At 34.4% G+C, this 14855-nt stretch overlaps 1 protein-coding gene across 3 annotated transcripts in view; it reads left to right on the top strand.

Moving 5' to 3' along the window:
* The window catches only part of HECTD2 (HECT domain E3 ubiquitin protein ligase 2), a 79697-nt gene that overhangs the window by 33564 nt on the left and 31278 nt on the right, over positions 1-14855 (top strand). Inside the window, exons 3-10 of one of the 3 annotated variants that reach the window (XM_082423672.1) lie at positions 3612-3689; positions 4044-4182; positions 5250-5352; positions 5772-5861; positions 8742-8806; positions 10798-10843; positions 12588-12697; positions 14427-14575. In XM_082423672.1, the coding sequence (XP_082279798.1) occupies positions 3612-3689; positions 4044-4182; positions 5250-5352; positions 5772-5861; positions 8742-8806; positions 10798-10843; positions 12588-12697; positions 14427-14575 (780 nt within the window). The remainder of the gene's footprint in view (positions 1-3611; positions 3690-4043; positions 4183-5249; positions 5353-5771; positions 5862-8741; positions 8807-10797; positions 10844-12587; positions 12698-14426; positions 14576-14855) is intronic. The other 2 variants (XM_082423674.1, XM_082423673.1) reach the window with 2 other exon arrangements.

The raw sequence follows: 14855 nt of genomic DNA, 5'->3' as shown, positions 1-14855 counted from the left end.
AACTTATCTAATCCTGTGTCAATAAAACACTTCCTTAGTTACTATAAGCTCAAAATTTTTGATATCTGGTAGAGCAAGGTCCCCACTTCTTACTCGTGTTTCTTTAGAAATGCTTTAGCTATTCTTGTGCACTTGGTCTTCCATATGACTTTTAGAATCAGTTCTATGACTTTTAGAATCAGCAAGTTCCAAAATATTGCTGGGATTTTTATTGAATTGCATTGAATCTGAAGAACAATTAAGAAAAATTGTCTTCTTTATGATGGTCAGCATTTCTAGCCATAAACATAGTATTGCTTTCTATTTGTTTAGATCTTTTTTTCAATCTCTCAACAAAGTTTTAGTATTTTCTCTACAGAGATTTACAACTTATTTATTAGTACTTAATTTTTAATAGTTCTACAAATTTTTAGAAATTGTATTTTCTAGTTGTTTGTTGCTGGTGTTTACAAATGCAGTTGACTTATGTATTGATTTTTTTTAATCCATCCACCTTGCTAAACTCCTCTATTATTTCTAATTGTAGATTCTTTTGGATTTGTCTGTGTTTATAATCAAATCATTTGAAAACGACAGTGTTTTATCTTCCTTTCTAATCCTGAGTCTTTAAAATCTCTTTTCTGTCTTTATACACGCTAGGACCTCCAGCACAGTGTTGAATAAATGTGCTGATAGTACCTTTATTCCCATGTTATTCCAGTCCTTATTTAAAAGAGAATGTTTGTAATATTTCTCCATTAATTATGATGTTTGCTGTAGTTAACTCACTTTGTCCCCTTCAAATAGAATATAAATTTTTTAAAAAACAAAATTTCATAATATATGGACAGAGTTGTTTTCAATAAATTATTCATATGAGGAATTGTTAAGTTTATATTCCTTGACCGCAATGGCACAAAACTAGAATTAATAATAGAAATTTAAGCATACTGGCTGAAAAAATTTTTTAAATAGATTCTTTAATTTCTACATTAAAAAAATTAAAACTGAACTTATAGGTTTAGAAAATAGCAACTATGAGAATACTGCATGATGAATTATGAGATAAGGCTAGAGCTGTATTCAAAATAAAAGTCAAGCCTTTAATATTTTCACTCTGAAATAAAAGAGGGAGAATTAATTAGCTTCCAGTGTTGGATTGCGCCAGGGCTCAGTCCCCAGAACTCAGTTCTCAGGCTTCTTCTCTATTTACAGTCTCCTTAGGAATCTCATTAATCGAGCATTTTAACTGTGAGCTATAAACCTTCACAACTCCCCTGAACTCAAGATTCATATCTACTCAACATCTGCATTTGGATGTCTCATGAGCATCTTACCTTTAATGGGGCCAAAAGAAAACTTTTGACTCCTCCCCCAACCCCACTGCCCCCTGCCAAAAAAAAAACTTTCTCTAGTGTTCTAGTGTTCTCCATTTCAGTAAATGGTCTCACCGTTCACCCAGTTGGTCAGGCTAAATTATCAGTCATCTTTGGCTCGTCTTTCTTTTAACAGATTCTGGCATTTCTACCTTTCTGCCAGTATACCTTCCAACAGCATATGCTATTAATTCTATATGCAGAATATGTCACAAATCCAACCATTTCTCATCAGTTCTACTACCACTGCTCTGGCCCCAGCCACCAACCATCTCTCACCAAGCCTACTGCCTTACCAGGTATTGATAGATATTATTAAACTATAGTAATTGAAATTGTTTGGTACAATAATAAACAGGTCAGTGGAATCATATGCATAGCCCAATAATAGACCCCAGTATATAAAAGAACTTAATATATGATAAGAGTATCAAAAAACATTGTGCAATGACATAACTTTCATAAACGATATTCTGAAATGGGCCATTTAGGGAAAAATACTTATATTTTATATTGTATGACCTCTTATATAATAAAATAAATTCTAGAAATGATAGAGAACATTTATTGAGCATTTACTATTTGCCAGGCAATGTGGTAAGTGTATCCTTCACAAGTACTATAATGAAGAAAACAAATTAAAATAGATACATGGTTATCTGATCTCTAGAGAGGGAAGGCTTGGCTTACTAATCATAAAAAATACTAAAGGAATAGGTTGATAAAATTAACTAATACAAGTATTATTTAAATACTTTTCTGTTTTCAGAAATAAAATTAAAAGGCAAAAAGATTTTGTGAAGGTAGCAGCAGAAGCAGCACTGTTTTTTAATCTCCCTGAATCCCCAGTGAAACATGCACACCACCTATGTAGCAGAATTAAACATCATGGACATCATTTACCACAGAATTAGCTCATAAAATGTTCCCATAAGCCCCAAAAGATAGCAGGACAGATCACCAAAATCAGAAGATGTCCATGGTGTAAGCAGAAGAAAGCATCTGGGCTGTTTGATGGACCCGAGAACAAGAGAGCTTAAGAATAAGCAACAGGTATTCATTGGAAAGCTCAGGAGCCCAGTTTGAGAACAAAAGCTGAAACTGGGAGGGATTTTGCCAAGAGCAGGTGAATGCAGAGGGCCCATGCTGAGATCTGAAGGGAGCAGGTAACCCCTGTGAATTCTCCAAACTAGGGATCCCTTCCGGGTCGGGAGGGGGGGGTGCATTCTGAGATTAGAATAAAATTTGAGCAGCACTGGGAATAAAGATTAAGGACAGAGATCACCTGAATAAAAGTGGAGGAGGGAAACAGGGCCTGGAAAGCCCAGAAAGAAGCTACCATGTATTTGAGTTCTACATAAAAACAAAAAAAGGGGGAGCTACACCTCCTTCTGAAAGTTTGGGAAGATTAATTTCAAATAAAATTGGCTACAGAAAAGAAACAAGGTCAAATTCTATAATTTTTAATTACAAAATTGTATTGTAATAAAAAAGAATAAGAAGCAGAATAACAGCCACTTGAACAATGGGAGCACATCAGAAACACATGCCCACAAAAATAGATAAAATACTATGTCAAAATGAGCTAAAGTTCATTAAAATGATATGACACTTGAAAGAATGCCATAAATCAGAATTGCAAAAAATGAAAAATGAGGTGACAATAAAGGAAATAATTAGATTTTTTTTTTAATTTTAGAAATAAACTAGAAGGAACACAAAAGCAAACAAATGTAACAGATAATGCCTTAAGAGAACTAGAAGATGAGAAGAAGGAAATATTTAAAATTTTTAAAAGAAATGAAGAAAGAGATAAAAAGAAACTGAGAGAAATTAAAATTCGAATAGGCAGAACAAGAAGGGGCTGGTAGCACTATTCCTTGACTGGTTAGTGGTTTCAGAGGTGTTTGCCTTACAGTAATTCATTAAGCCATACATTTGTTTTGTGCGATTTTTCTGTGTTTGTTTTATTTTACAATTATAAGGTTATAAAATGCAACAAAAAGGCAAACAATGAACTGGCAGATATTTGGAAAAAAAGAAAAATACATAAAATGTTCATGCAAATTGATGATAAAATGCTAAAACTCCAATAAAGAATTGCAGAGAATGTAAATAAATGATTTACATACACAATTGACCCTTGAACAACATGGCTTTGAATTGGGTGGGTCCACTTACGTGCTGATTTTTTCAATAAATTTCAATAAATACATAGTATAGTACTACAGAATCTGTGTTTGGTTGAATCCGCAGATGCTGAACCACAGATGTGGAGGGCCAACTGTAAAGTTACGTGGGGGATCGGTGCCCAAACTCCACATCATTCAAGGGGCAAGTGTATTCAAAAGCTAATAAACACTAAAAACATCTAGTCTCACTGAAATAATCCCTGAAAGAAAATTTATGGGAAGGGAGGAGATGAAAGAAAAACTCTGTATTGTATCTATAGATAACTTTTAATGTCAGATACAGCCTAATTTATCTGCTATGGGTGAAGTTGGGTAGGTGGCAACAGACCCTCCAGTAAGTGCCCTTCAGTGTGCTGGGTTTTTCTGTTATATGATCCCAAGGGAATGCAATACAAAATAATCCTTTGTTTTCTGTTCATGTTGAGTTAGCCTGGCACTTTATAATTTGGAAAAATTTTATGATTACTTACATTGAAAGCTTTTTTATCCTTCACAGTGAGAGACCTACCACCAATTTGCCTTGATGTTAGACAGAAACAGCGCATCTCTATAGATGCTTTATCATCTGAAATGAAGACCCCAGTTCTTCCAGAGCCCATCCTTCCCGTTCAGCCCAAAACCATGAAAGACTTTCTGTAAGTTTTGGCTCACTGTTACATGTAGGCATATAGTCATCTGCATGTCAGCACTTTACCTAATTTAATATTTTTGTGTGAGAAATTAATTGAACTTGTGGCTCATTATAAGGTATTAGCCAAGAGTGAAGACACAAAAGACTAGACGTCTCAAGTTGAAGGTGAAAACAAACATATAATTAACCGGTAAGGGATAGATAATGTTGCAGCAAAAGACACTAAATAAGAGAAAATCAGTCAAAACAGGCAAGAGAGACTTCCCTGGTGGCGCAGTGGTTGAGAATCTTCCTGCCAATGCAGGGGACACGGGTTCGAGCCCTGGTCTGGGAAGATCCCACATGCCGCGGAGCAACTGGGCCCGTGCGCCACAACTACTGAGCCTGTGCGTCTGGAGCCTGTGCTCCGCAACGGGAGAGGCCGCGATAGTGAAAGTCTCATGCACCGCGATGAAGAGTGGCCCCTGCTTGCCGCAACTAGAGAGTAGCCCCCGCTCACCGCAACTAGAGAAGGCCCATGTGCAGCAACAAAGACCCAACACAGCCAAAAATAAATTAATTAATTAATTAAAAAAAAAAAAAAAACAGGCAAGAGGAGGTAAAGGTGGTAATAAAATAATAGAACGTGTCCTTTTTAAAAAATGAGATTTCATCTACTATGTGACATATAAATCATAAAAACCATGTTAGTAGTAAAAACTACTAAAAAAACCCAAATGGACACTTGAAGGACTAAGTGGGAATGAGAAAGTAGGGACAGAATGTAAACAAAATCTGTCAAGAAATTTGGCTATGAAGTGAAGGAAAGGAAGAGTGATAATTGTAAGGAGCATGTCAAAAATGAACTTTTTAAAAAGCAAATAAATGGGGAAGTTGAAGCTGGATTAATATCTTAATCCAATTAAGAATTATAAATTCATAAGCTACCTTTACATTAACTGGAACATATTTCTGTATTCAGCTTCATTATTTCAAGTTGCATGTTGGGTGACATTTATCTATAAAGAATTAATGCTATTTTATCTGAATAACATTTTTATCTGTTATGGCTAATAAATGTTTTTATTTTAGGGAAGATGTAGAAAAAGCTAAGTCATCAGGAGATTGGAAAACAGTACATGATTTTTATCTCACAATGTTTGATTCTTTCCCAGAATTAAATGCTGCATTTAAGGTAATAATACATAAAGCACATTTTTCACTTTTAGTTTAAATTTTCCAAAAAAAGATACTATAAATTAACCTCTTTTTCTACCCAGTATTAGCTTAAGCAGCTGTTTAAGCAAACATAAATAGGTATTAATTCTGAAGTTGTATGTATCACAAATAAATATTACTTAAGTGATATCTTAAAGATTGTTTTTATTTGTACTAATGGTAATGTTTGACTCCATTCTTTCAGTTTTAAAAAAGAAAGTTATTAAAATAACCCTTATATATTTATTTTTATTTTTAGCAATTTTGCCCGAACAGTCCTTTTTTATCATCATACTAAGAATATTAGAAATTATGAAGGAATAGTTATGGTTCAGATATTACTTAGATTAGTTCTTAAAATGTTATATACACTTGGTTCTTTAATTGAATTTGCAGAAAGATGCCTCTGCCTCGTTTAATACTATCGAAGACTCTGGGATTAATGCTAAATTTGTGAATGCTGTATATGATGCCTTACTTAATACTGTAAGTATTATTTATGAACACATGCAAATAGCATGATTGTTTGACTCTTCTGTATTTTAAAAGCAGCCACACAAATATTGTAAAACTCACCTTGTAACATAATTACATGAGAAACTCTGGTATAATTTTTGGTAAATTTAGTTGAAATTCTCAGAGGGTTAGATTATTTTATTCTTATATTTTTCTAATTAAATGAAAATTCAGTAGAAAATACTTTTACGTTCAGTCCTTATTTAGAAAGGCTTGCTAAGATAAAAATCATGCTTTACTGACTCAGCAAAAGGAGGTAACTTATTTGGTTGTATTGGAATTACATTGAATCTGTAGATCAAATTTTAGCATGTATCAGAATCACAGAAAAGGCTTCTCAGTATTCCGTAGGTCTAGGATAGAGCCCCCAAATTTGTGTTTCTAACAAGCTCCAGGATATGTTGATTCTCCTGATCTGGGGGCTCTCTATGGCCATGTGAGTTTGAATTTCATTGTAATTATAATTCAAAGTCATTGAAAGATTTTAAGCTGGGAACAGAGGGATGACGGACATGATTTATAGTTTAGAAAGATCTCTCTGGATGTTATGTGGAGGATGGTCTATAGTGGGGCAAGAGAAAGGAGTTAGGAAGGCATTGCCGAAACCTAAACGAGGGTCAGTGTTTGGCCTAGGGTTTTGGCAGTGGAACTAGTGAGACACATTCAGACTCTGAGTATATTATGGAACAGAGCTAAACATACTTCTGTAGATTGGATATGGGACTTGAGGGAAGAAGGAAACTGAGTGGATGGTATTGCCATTTAATTAGATGGATAGGGCTCAGCCATCAGCAGAGAGAAAAAAGGTGTTTCAAGGAGGTAATAATTAATCTTGTCAAATGCTGCTGAGAGATTCAGTAAGATTTGGACAGAGAATTGAGCACTGTCTTTGATAAGGTGAATAATTGATGACTGACTTTAATAAGAGCCGTTTCCGTGGAGTTGTGGAAACAAAGCCTACTTGGAATGGGTTGAAGGGACCATGAGAGGAGAGGAAGTAGAGATAGTGAATACAGACAGCTCTTGGAGAGTTTTGCTGTGAAGGGAAGCAGAGAAATGAAGGGTTAGCTGAAAGAGTACATGGGTCCACATGAAAGGTTTTTAACATGAGCAATATATTAGGCAGGGTCCTGGCAGGAAACAGATGACACACTCTAACTGGCAACCTGGAGAAGCCTGTTTACAAAAGTGTTAGCAGAACAAGGGAGGCCCTCGGGAGTAGCACAGTAGAGTGAATCTGGAGGTGAGCTGTCAGAGAGAGGGCTGTCTTACAGGAGATGAGGGGCATAGCCAGCCCATGGTGACCTTGCAGGGAGGGCGTTGAGGGAATAAATACCCCAACTTTCCTCTCTTCCCTCTTCTGTCAGTGTTCCCTATGGCTGAATCTAACCAGAAGGCCAAAAAAGGCAAAGGAGTCTGGTTGATGTAGTCCTTAGTAGTCAGCCTCTTAGGGCATAGATCAGGGTGAAGAAGCATGAAAATGTAGAGACACATCCGTGCAGATGGTATTAGGATGTAGTGTTCTACTGATGGGAACGACCTAGTAGTGTGGAAGAAATGGATGATATGGGGGAGATAGAAGGAAACTGAATAACCAGGTCCTTGACAAGATGAGAGAGGATGGAGCATAGGACTCAAGTGAGGGGGTTGGGCTTGGTCAGTTGTAGTGCAGGTAAATGATTAGAATAATAGTGGCAAGATGAATCTGTCCTCATTTGGGTGCATCTGTTTTCCCTCTAAAGTGTGTGGCAAGATCGGAGCTGAGAGTGATGATGGGAAGGAGGTGTTGAAGTTTGAGGAATGAGAAAAAGCTTTGAAATAGTTGTCATGGAGAGCAGGGAAGTAGATGAACTAGGGAAATGTTGAAGGACTGTCAGTGGTGTTGAGTGTCCTTTTGAGATTTGTGACATAAACTCAGTGTGTCTAGTCAGCACATTTGTGTGATTTTTCTCCTGCAGTCTTCCATCGCTCTGGGGTGCTGTTTGCCTTCTGAGTGTGAAGGGTCACTGCAAGCAGAGGAGGAGAAAGGAATGATGTATTAAATAAGTATATTAAGAAAGGTGCTAGGCTGAATGAGTGCTGACAGACATGTCTTAGAAGTGATGATTGTGTTTTTTTTTTAAATAAATCCATGATATATGCTTGTTTTCTTGACGTTTGCCCCTTTCATATAACAACATGACAGAGAAATTTTAATGACTGTTTGGAGCTTCTAGTTAATGAAGGTTTTAGTCATTACTTCTTATAAGCTAAAAGCACCATCTAGATGTGTTTTCATTCATTCTTATGCGACATGTTTGGTAGTAATTAAGTTTTTTTAGTATTTGAATTATTAAACTATAAAAAAATGTTATTTAGTACCTTTTTCAGATCCTATAACAAAAAATCTTTATCGTGTTATTTTTTTATTGAACATAATTTGGTTGTACTTAATAATGAATTGTGGGCTTAACTGCTAATTATAACATGGTATTGGTAGGACTAAATATGTCCGAAACGTATGCAGTCATTTTATATTGTTAAACATGGTATTCTTAGACTTATGTTCATGATTTTATCCTGTCAATCCAGAGAAAGTGAAATTGTTTTTCTTTTTCTGTTTTCACTGTTATATAAAACTGATGGTAGTCATCAAACAGCCACCATGTATGTTTGTGCAGGTTGTACAGTGCGCCAGGGAGCATTCTCATTATAATCTCTCAGATGTGAAACTGAGACTACCGTTAAGTGGTAGTCCTTGGTCATCAAGTCTGGTTTTAACTATTGAAACAGATCTGTAAATATAATTAACATATAAAAGTCACCTAAATAGCTAATCCTAATTATTTCATGATTTTCTTTTGCCTACAGCCTCAAGACATTCAGAAGACAGTATTAAAGGGAATCATTAACAGCCTGTTACGAGAATGGAAAGGGTAAGTGCAACTAATATTTGGCTAATCAGTATAGATGGTTAATATACACAGCTCATCCGCCTTTAATACATACGTATGTGTTTTACTCTCAGAAAAGATTTTGGTTGCTACAATAAAAACATAGATCAGAATGAAATTATAAACCATTTATAACAGAGCTTTTTAACTTGAGACTTACGACTTCTCAGGACAGTCCGCAGGTGAGCTTCAGAGGATCTGTGAATTCTTTAAAATTGTGTATAAGATCTGTCATGTACAGATACATGTGCTTTACAAAAATAGGATGGGTAGTTAAATGAGTCACCTAGAATGAAATAATATAGGCGTTAAATTTAGCCTTGGGCTTTCTGGTAGCAGAGCAAAATTTTTCTTATTTCTAGTATAAGGAAACGTAAATTTAGCTACTGAAATATTTTTTTCCTGGAACTAAATATTGAATTGTTATGTGAGGAATGATGGACAGTGTAATTGATAATGTTTTGAACTGTGAATATGCAGAACACAAAAATATACTTTTAAAAGTACATATGATTTAAATTGGTGTTACTTAGCATTATAATTTAAATGATAGCTTCTATTAAAGCCAAATAATACCATTAAATTATAATTTAAATGTTTATATTAAGCCCAATTTGAAAATACCAAACTAGAGTTCTTAAATATAATGTTAAATGTACCCTGTATATTTTAATAACATTGTTCCAATTTTCAAAGAAACTTGTGGTTTTTATAGAAAATTGAGAAAAGTCAAGGTAGTATAAAAAAGTAAAAATGTAACATTTTGCGGTTTTTTTCTAGTCGTCTTTTTAAAACAATTGAAAACATACTGTATTTTTCATGTGACTTTTAACAGTATTTTCCTAGTTTATCATTCTAGTAATACTTTTGCATTTTCCTTGAATTTTATGTTTCTGGTTGAATACATAATGCTTCATTGAAAATGAAGAGGAAAATTTGGAATGTAAAATGAACACTTAGGAGAGTGGGGAAGTCCAGTGGTCCGAAACTGCTGGGACCTCAAAGCTCACGCGGCTTTCTAACCCCTGCTCCTCAAATGTGTGCCGGAGACAGATTAAAAGAATTTGATGCGACTTACTTATCAAAGGATCATGTGGTCTTTACCCCCAAAATCTTGTTTTATTTTGGATTTATAGTAACAACAACAAGATCTACAGTTTATTGACTATTTACTATGGGCTAGGCACCTTTCAAACGATTTTGCATGTATTTCTCATTGAATCTTCACTACAATCCTGTGAAATAGGTAATATGATTAGTTTCATTTCACATTTGAGGAAAGTAATTTACAGAGAAGTAAATTGCCCAAGTTAACACAGTAAGTGCCTGAGTCAGAATTAGAACCCAGGCTGTCTGGCAAAAGAGCCTGTGATCTTAACTACAATTTCTGTACCCAGAACTGTATACTGTACTAAAATACTAGTACATAGAACAGGAAAATGGAAATTTTCATGGTACAGCTATAAAATGGGAAAAAAAAAAAAACGGACTCTCCTATCACCAGGAATTTTAATATTTATAAATTGCTTTGAGCTTTTTAAAATGTTTTCAAATATAATTTCTAAAACAAAATAGTAGTCCTATTGAGAAAATAATCTGACAATTATGTAGAATAGTATAGAAAGAAATAGTTTAGATTTTATTTAAACCTAAATAATTTAAATCATTATTCAGTCAAGATAATTCTTCGACAGAGAAATATTACTACTAATTTAAAAATTATATATATACATGTGTATATATATCAATTTCAAAATGTAATACATATGTTATATATTTATATTTCAGATGATGTGGCTTTATATCTTGTAAAGATCATCTATTACACTTTGGGCAATGATTTATGTTTTCAGGTTTAAGTCTAGGTTTTGGCTTTTATCAAGTCAATTCTCACAGAAACATTGATAATTTTTTATTAGATACTATAAGATTAAGCATTCATCTCTAATCAATTACAATTATTTCTGTTTCAGTCCACGAACAAAAGATGATCTTAGAGCATATTTTATACTTTTACAGGTAAGAAAGCAAAAACATAGTTGAAGTGTGTAATTCATATCTCAATCTATGCATGTGTAAGTGAAATGATATCAAATACTAAGTATTATTTTGAGCAACATTTTTGATACTTTTTTAGATTATAATTACTTGTAACCAGAGAATTAAAGCTATAACAAATAAACAGTGGAAGGCTAAATCACCTCCAGGATTAATATTTTAACTTGCCTTCCTGCTGTGGGATTCTGGAACAAACAGAATGGAAGCACTTTTCCTCCTCCAGTCAACTTCCTTTCTTGTAACTAGTTTTTTAAGGGACTCCAAAACTTTCTTTTATTTCCCAATTAATGGGTTTCTAACTTTTCTGTGTATTTTCAATAAATGTTTAAACTAGAATTCTAATGGAAAAATCAGAGTGGTTGTTTATATTTGCTAAAGCAAAGATGATGAACTTTTTCTTCTTGAGAGATACAGATTCATTGGTACAAAAAAAAAAAAATAAGGTCCAAACAAATGAAAAGCAATTTTAGTTTTTATAATTTTTTGAGAAGTACGTTATTCCCATAGCTAGCATACTATGTTTGTATTATTCTTTACAATTTACCAAAGGTATTCATATAAATTATTATCCCATTTAAAGATAAGAAAAAATTATATTAAACAAGATAGGATGTTTAGTTCAATATTATGTCCAATAAAAGGAAATATGGAAGATAGGGGTAGAAGAAGGAAGAGAGAGGAAACAAAAAAAGGGGAAATAGATAAGAGGTAGTTGAGGGATGTAAGGAGAGGAAGGGAAGTAAAGAGGTAAGAGGAGAAAGACAAAACTAGAAAAAAGAGGAAATATACGTGGAGAATAGTAAAAGCTAGAAAGTGACAACATGAAGCTCAAATTTTTAAGTGAGTGTATTGGTCAGCAGTAAGCTCTGCTCATGACATCTTGTTCTTATGAGCTCTCACTTGATGAGTTTATCATCTGGGGTCACTCCCTCATTTTGAACCATCCTGACCATAAGTCAATTTTGAAAAACACATGGTGCTCTTTTATTTTTTTACAATTTTGGTTTATTGTTCAATAATACTCATTTTTCCCATGGAGCTCTGAAATGTACACTGTGATGGAGTTTTAGATTTTGGACATATAACTAGAGGTTTTGCTTGGTTTACAAGCTCTACTCTAACGCTTAAAAGTTCTCCGAAGCTATTATGTGGTTCTCCCCTTGTTCTTTGTGAAATATGCAAATAACTCATTTCACAATGGCAAAAGTTTCATTACCAGCTTTTATTTTTCTAGCATTCTCTCTCCTCTTTTTTTTTTAATCAAGGAAGGACCAGGTTTTTGTTTAATTGGATAGTAGTGATTGCCACCATTTATACCAGGCAGTGAGCTACGTGCTTTACATACAGTTTTTTTTCATACTCAAAACAACCTCCAAGATAGATATTATCATTCCCATTTTTCAGATGAGGAAGTTGAGAATCAAAGTTTAAGGAACATTCCTAAGGGCATATAGTAGTAAGTGGTAGAATTAGCCCTCAGACCCAGATCTGTCTTAATTGCAAAACCACTGGACCATAGTGGAAATCCAAGTCTCTGTTAATTAAATAATTAAACAAATAGATTCTTGTTTTCAAGGATTTCACCTAGTATTTCATAATCTCAAATATAGTTTTCTGAATTCGCCACTTAGCTCATTAAGCATAGTGTCTTTCCTTTTACATGTTAACAAAATTTTAACGCAATTATCTTTAATATCTTTTTCAGAATCCTCAATTTAATAACACATCTACATATGTCATCTATGCTCACTTGCTACGACAGATAGCTACCTTAGTGGAAGCTGACCATCATTTCCTAGTTCACTGGTTTAAAAAGTAAATTATTCTATGATATTAAGAACTTTTATAATCTTAAAGTTTTAAGTTTGTTAGTAACTTTATAAGAAAATATATTAAATGTTTTCAGGTCTTGAGAAATGATACTTATAATTCACAGTGCTTCAGAAGCCAATTATAAGCATATTCTTTAGTACTACATAGAGGATACATTAAAGATCTGTTTTGTATGTAAGTAACCGTTTTGCTTGTGCCAGCTGTTGTTGAATTTCTGTCCACTGCTTTTGCATTTTATACAGCACATTCCTATCATTGATTTTTCATATATCTCAAAGATGGTGACTGGATTTGCTCATACATTACTATTTTAATTTGTGTCTTTTTATTTCCTATCAATAAATTTTACCGTTATTTACACAATGCATTTTCCTTACCTAAAAAATCATTGTAAAACATACTAGCCATCAATATCAATTTATAAAAGTACAGTACTTTTTTTCCACAGAACAATACTTACATTAACAATTACTTTTCCCCACGACTAATAAAAGTTAAAGAAGCTAAATGTTCCCAAAATGAATTTTAAATACGGTCAATTCTTTTTTTTTTTTTTTTAAATTTATTTATTTATTCATTTATGGCTGTCTTGGGTCTTCGTTTCTGTGCGAGGGCTTTCTCCAGTTGTGGCAAGTGGGGGCCACTCCTCCTCGCGGTGCGCAGGCCCCTCACCGTCAGGGCCTCTCGTTGCGGAGCACAGGCTCCAGACGCACAGGCTCAGTAGCTGTGGCTCACGGGCCCAGCCGCTCCGCGGCACGCGGGATCCTCCCAGACCAGGGCCCGAACCCGCGTCCCCTGCATTGGCAGGCAGACTCCCAACCACTGCGCCACCAGGGAAGCCCGGTCAATTCCTTTTATTAACAATAGTTATGTTCTATAAAGCTACTGGGAACACTGAATTGGTGAACAGTGAAATACAGGGTTAGCTTCCTGCGAGCCTTTGGTCACAACATTTTTATCAACCAATCAGTACATAGCCTTGCTTCATCTGTATTTCTATTTAAAGACACCTATTTGATATAAATTTTTGTTTTATTAACATTGAACTCACGGCCAACAGCACCATAACTCATGTCTGAGCAAATTTTATCTGACATAAGTACCTTCTCCATAAGGCACATCACATCCTTCTTTACTTAGGAACACTAGACAGAACTTTAGCACTACAGTTAGGGGCCGTTTTAAAACAGCAGAATCGCTAACAAAAAGCACAAGAATTTGAAAAACATGACCCCAAGTAGACTGCATAAAGGACACTTGTTTGCAGTATGAGAGCTAAAACAAGAAGGCAGAGCGTGGCCTTGTTCAGCCTCAGCATAAGCAACTCCCATTTTTTGCCACTCTTTACACAGCCATGAAATGACCATGAAAGTGCCACAATTATTGATTTGGGGATTAGAATTAAATTGTAGGGAATGGGTGAATTTGCAAATACAAAGTCTGCGAATGAGGATTGACTGAATACTAAAAGCCTTAATAGTGAAATGTTTAATGCTAACTTTATAGTAATTTTGGTGTTTGTTTCTTATTTAAGAAATGATATTCGAGGTAAGATTTTGCATCTTTTCAAATTTTTGGCAATTTAAGAAATAGAATTTAGAGGAATAGTCTAAAATTTTATGTATAAAGGATGAACTTTGATCTCTAACAAATATATTGCCAAAGTAGAAAATGTGAATTTTGATTGGAATTATTTCAAAATCTTTACCAGATTATCCCAGAAGAGGTTCAAACAATTGGTAGAGAGATTGCTGCAGTTTATTTCTTTACGCCTGTTTCCTGCAAAGCCTGAAGAATTTCCACCTATATCAAAGTGTTCCTGGTGGATCCCATCAGCATCTAAAGTGTTGGCTTTACTTAGTAGGTTTTATTATTCAATCATCTTTACTTTTCTTTTGTTAAATATAAGGACATTTCCATAAGGATCTCAAAATACTGTAGAGGCATTCTTACATCTTAAACCATTCCTTTGAGGAGAAGAGTTGTAGTGATTTATTTTCTATTTTGCTAATGGATTTCACAATTAATATATAAGCATGAAAAAGCTTTATGCATTTTATTGGGTAATATTCTGTTTTATGGCTATCAACTGCATACGACCTGCTAAGTAGTGATTCCTAAGAATACAAGAACTTCCATT

The sequence above is a fragment of the Balaenoptera physalus genome (assembly GCF_965194825.1).
Source record: "Balaenoptera physalus genome assembly, chromosome: 14".
Lineage (NCBI taxonomy): Eukaryota > Metazoa > Chordata > Mammalia > Artiodactyla > Balaenopteridae > Balaenoptera > Balaenoptera physalus.
Note: the sequence above shows the minus strand (reverse complement) of the source record. Positions and strands in the feature narration are given on the sequence as shown.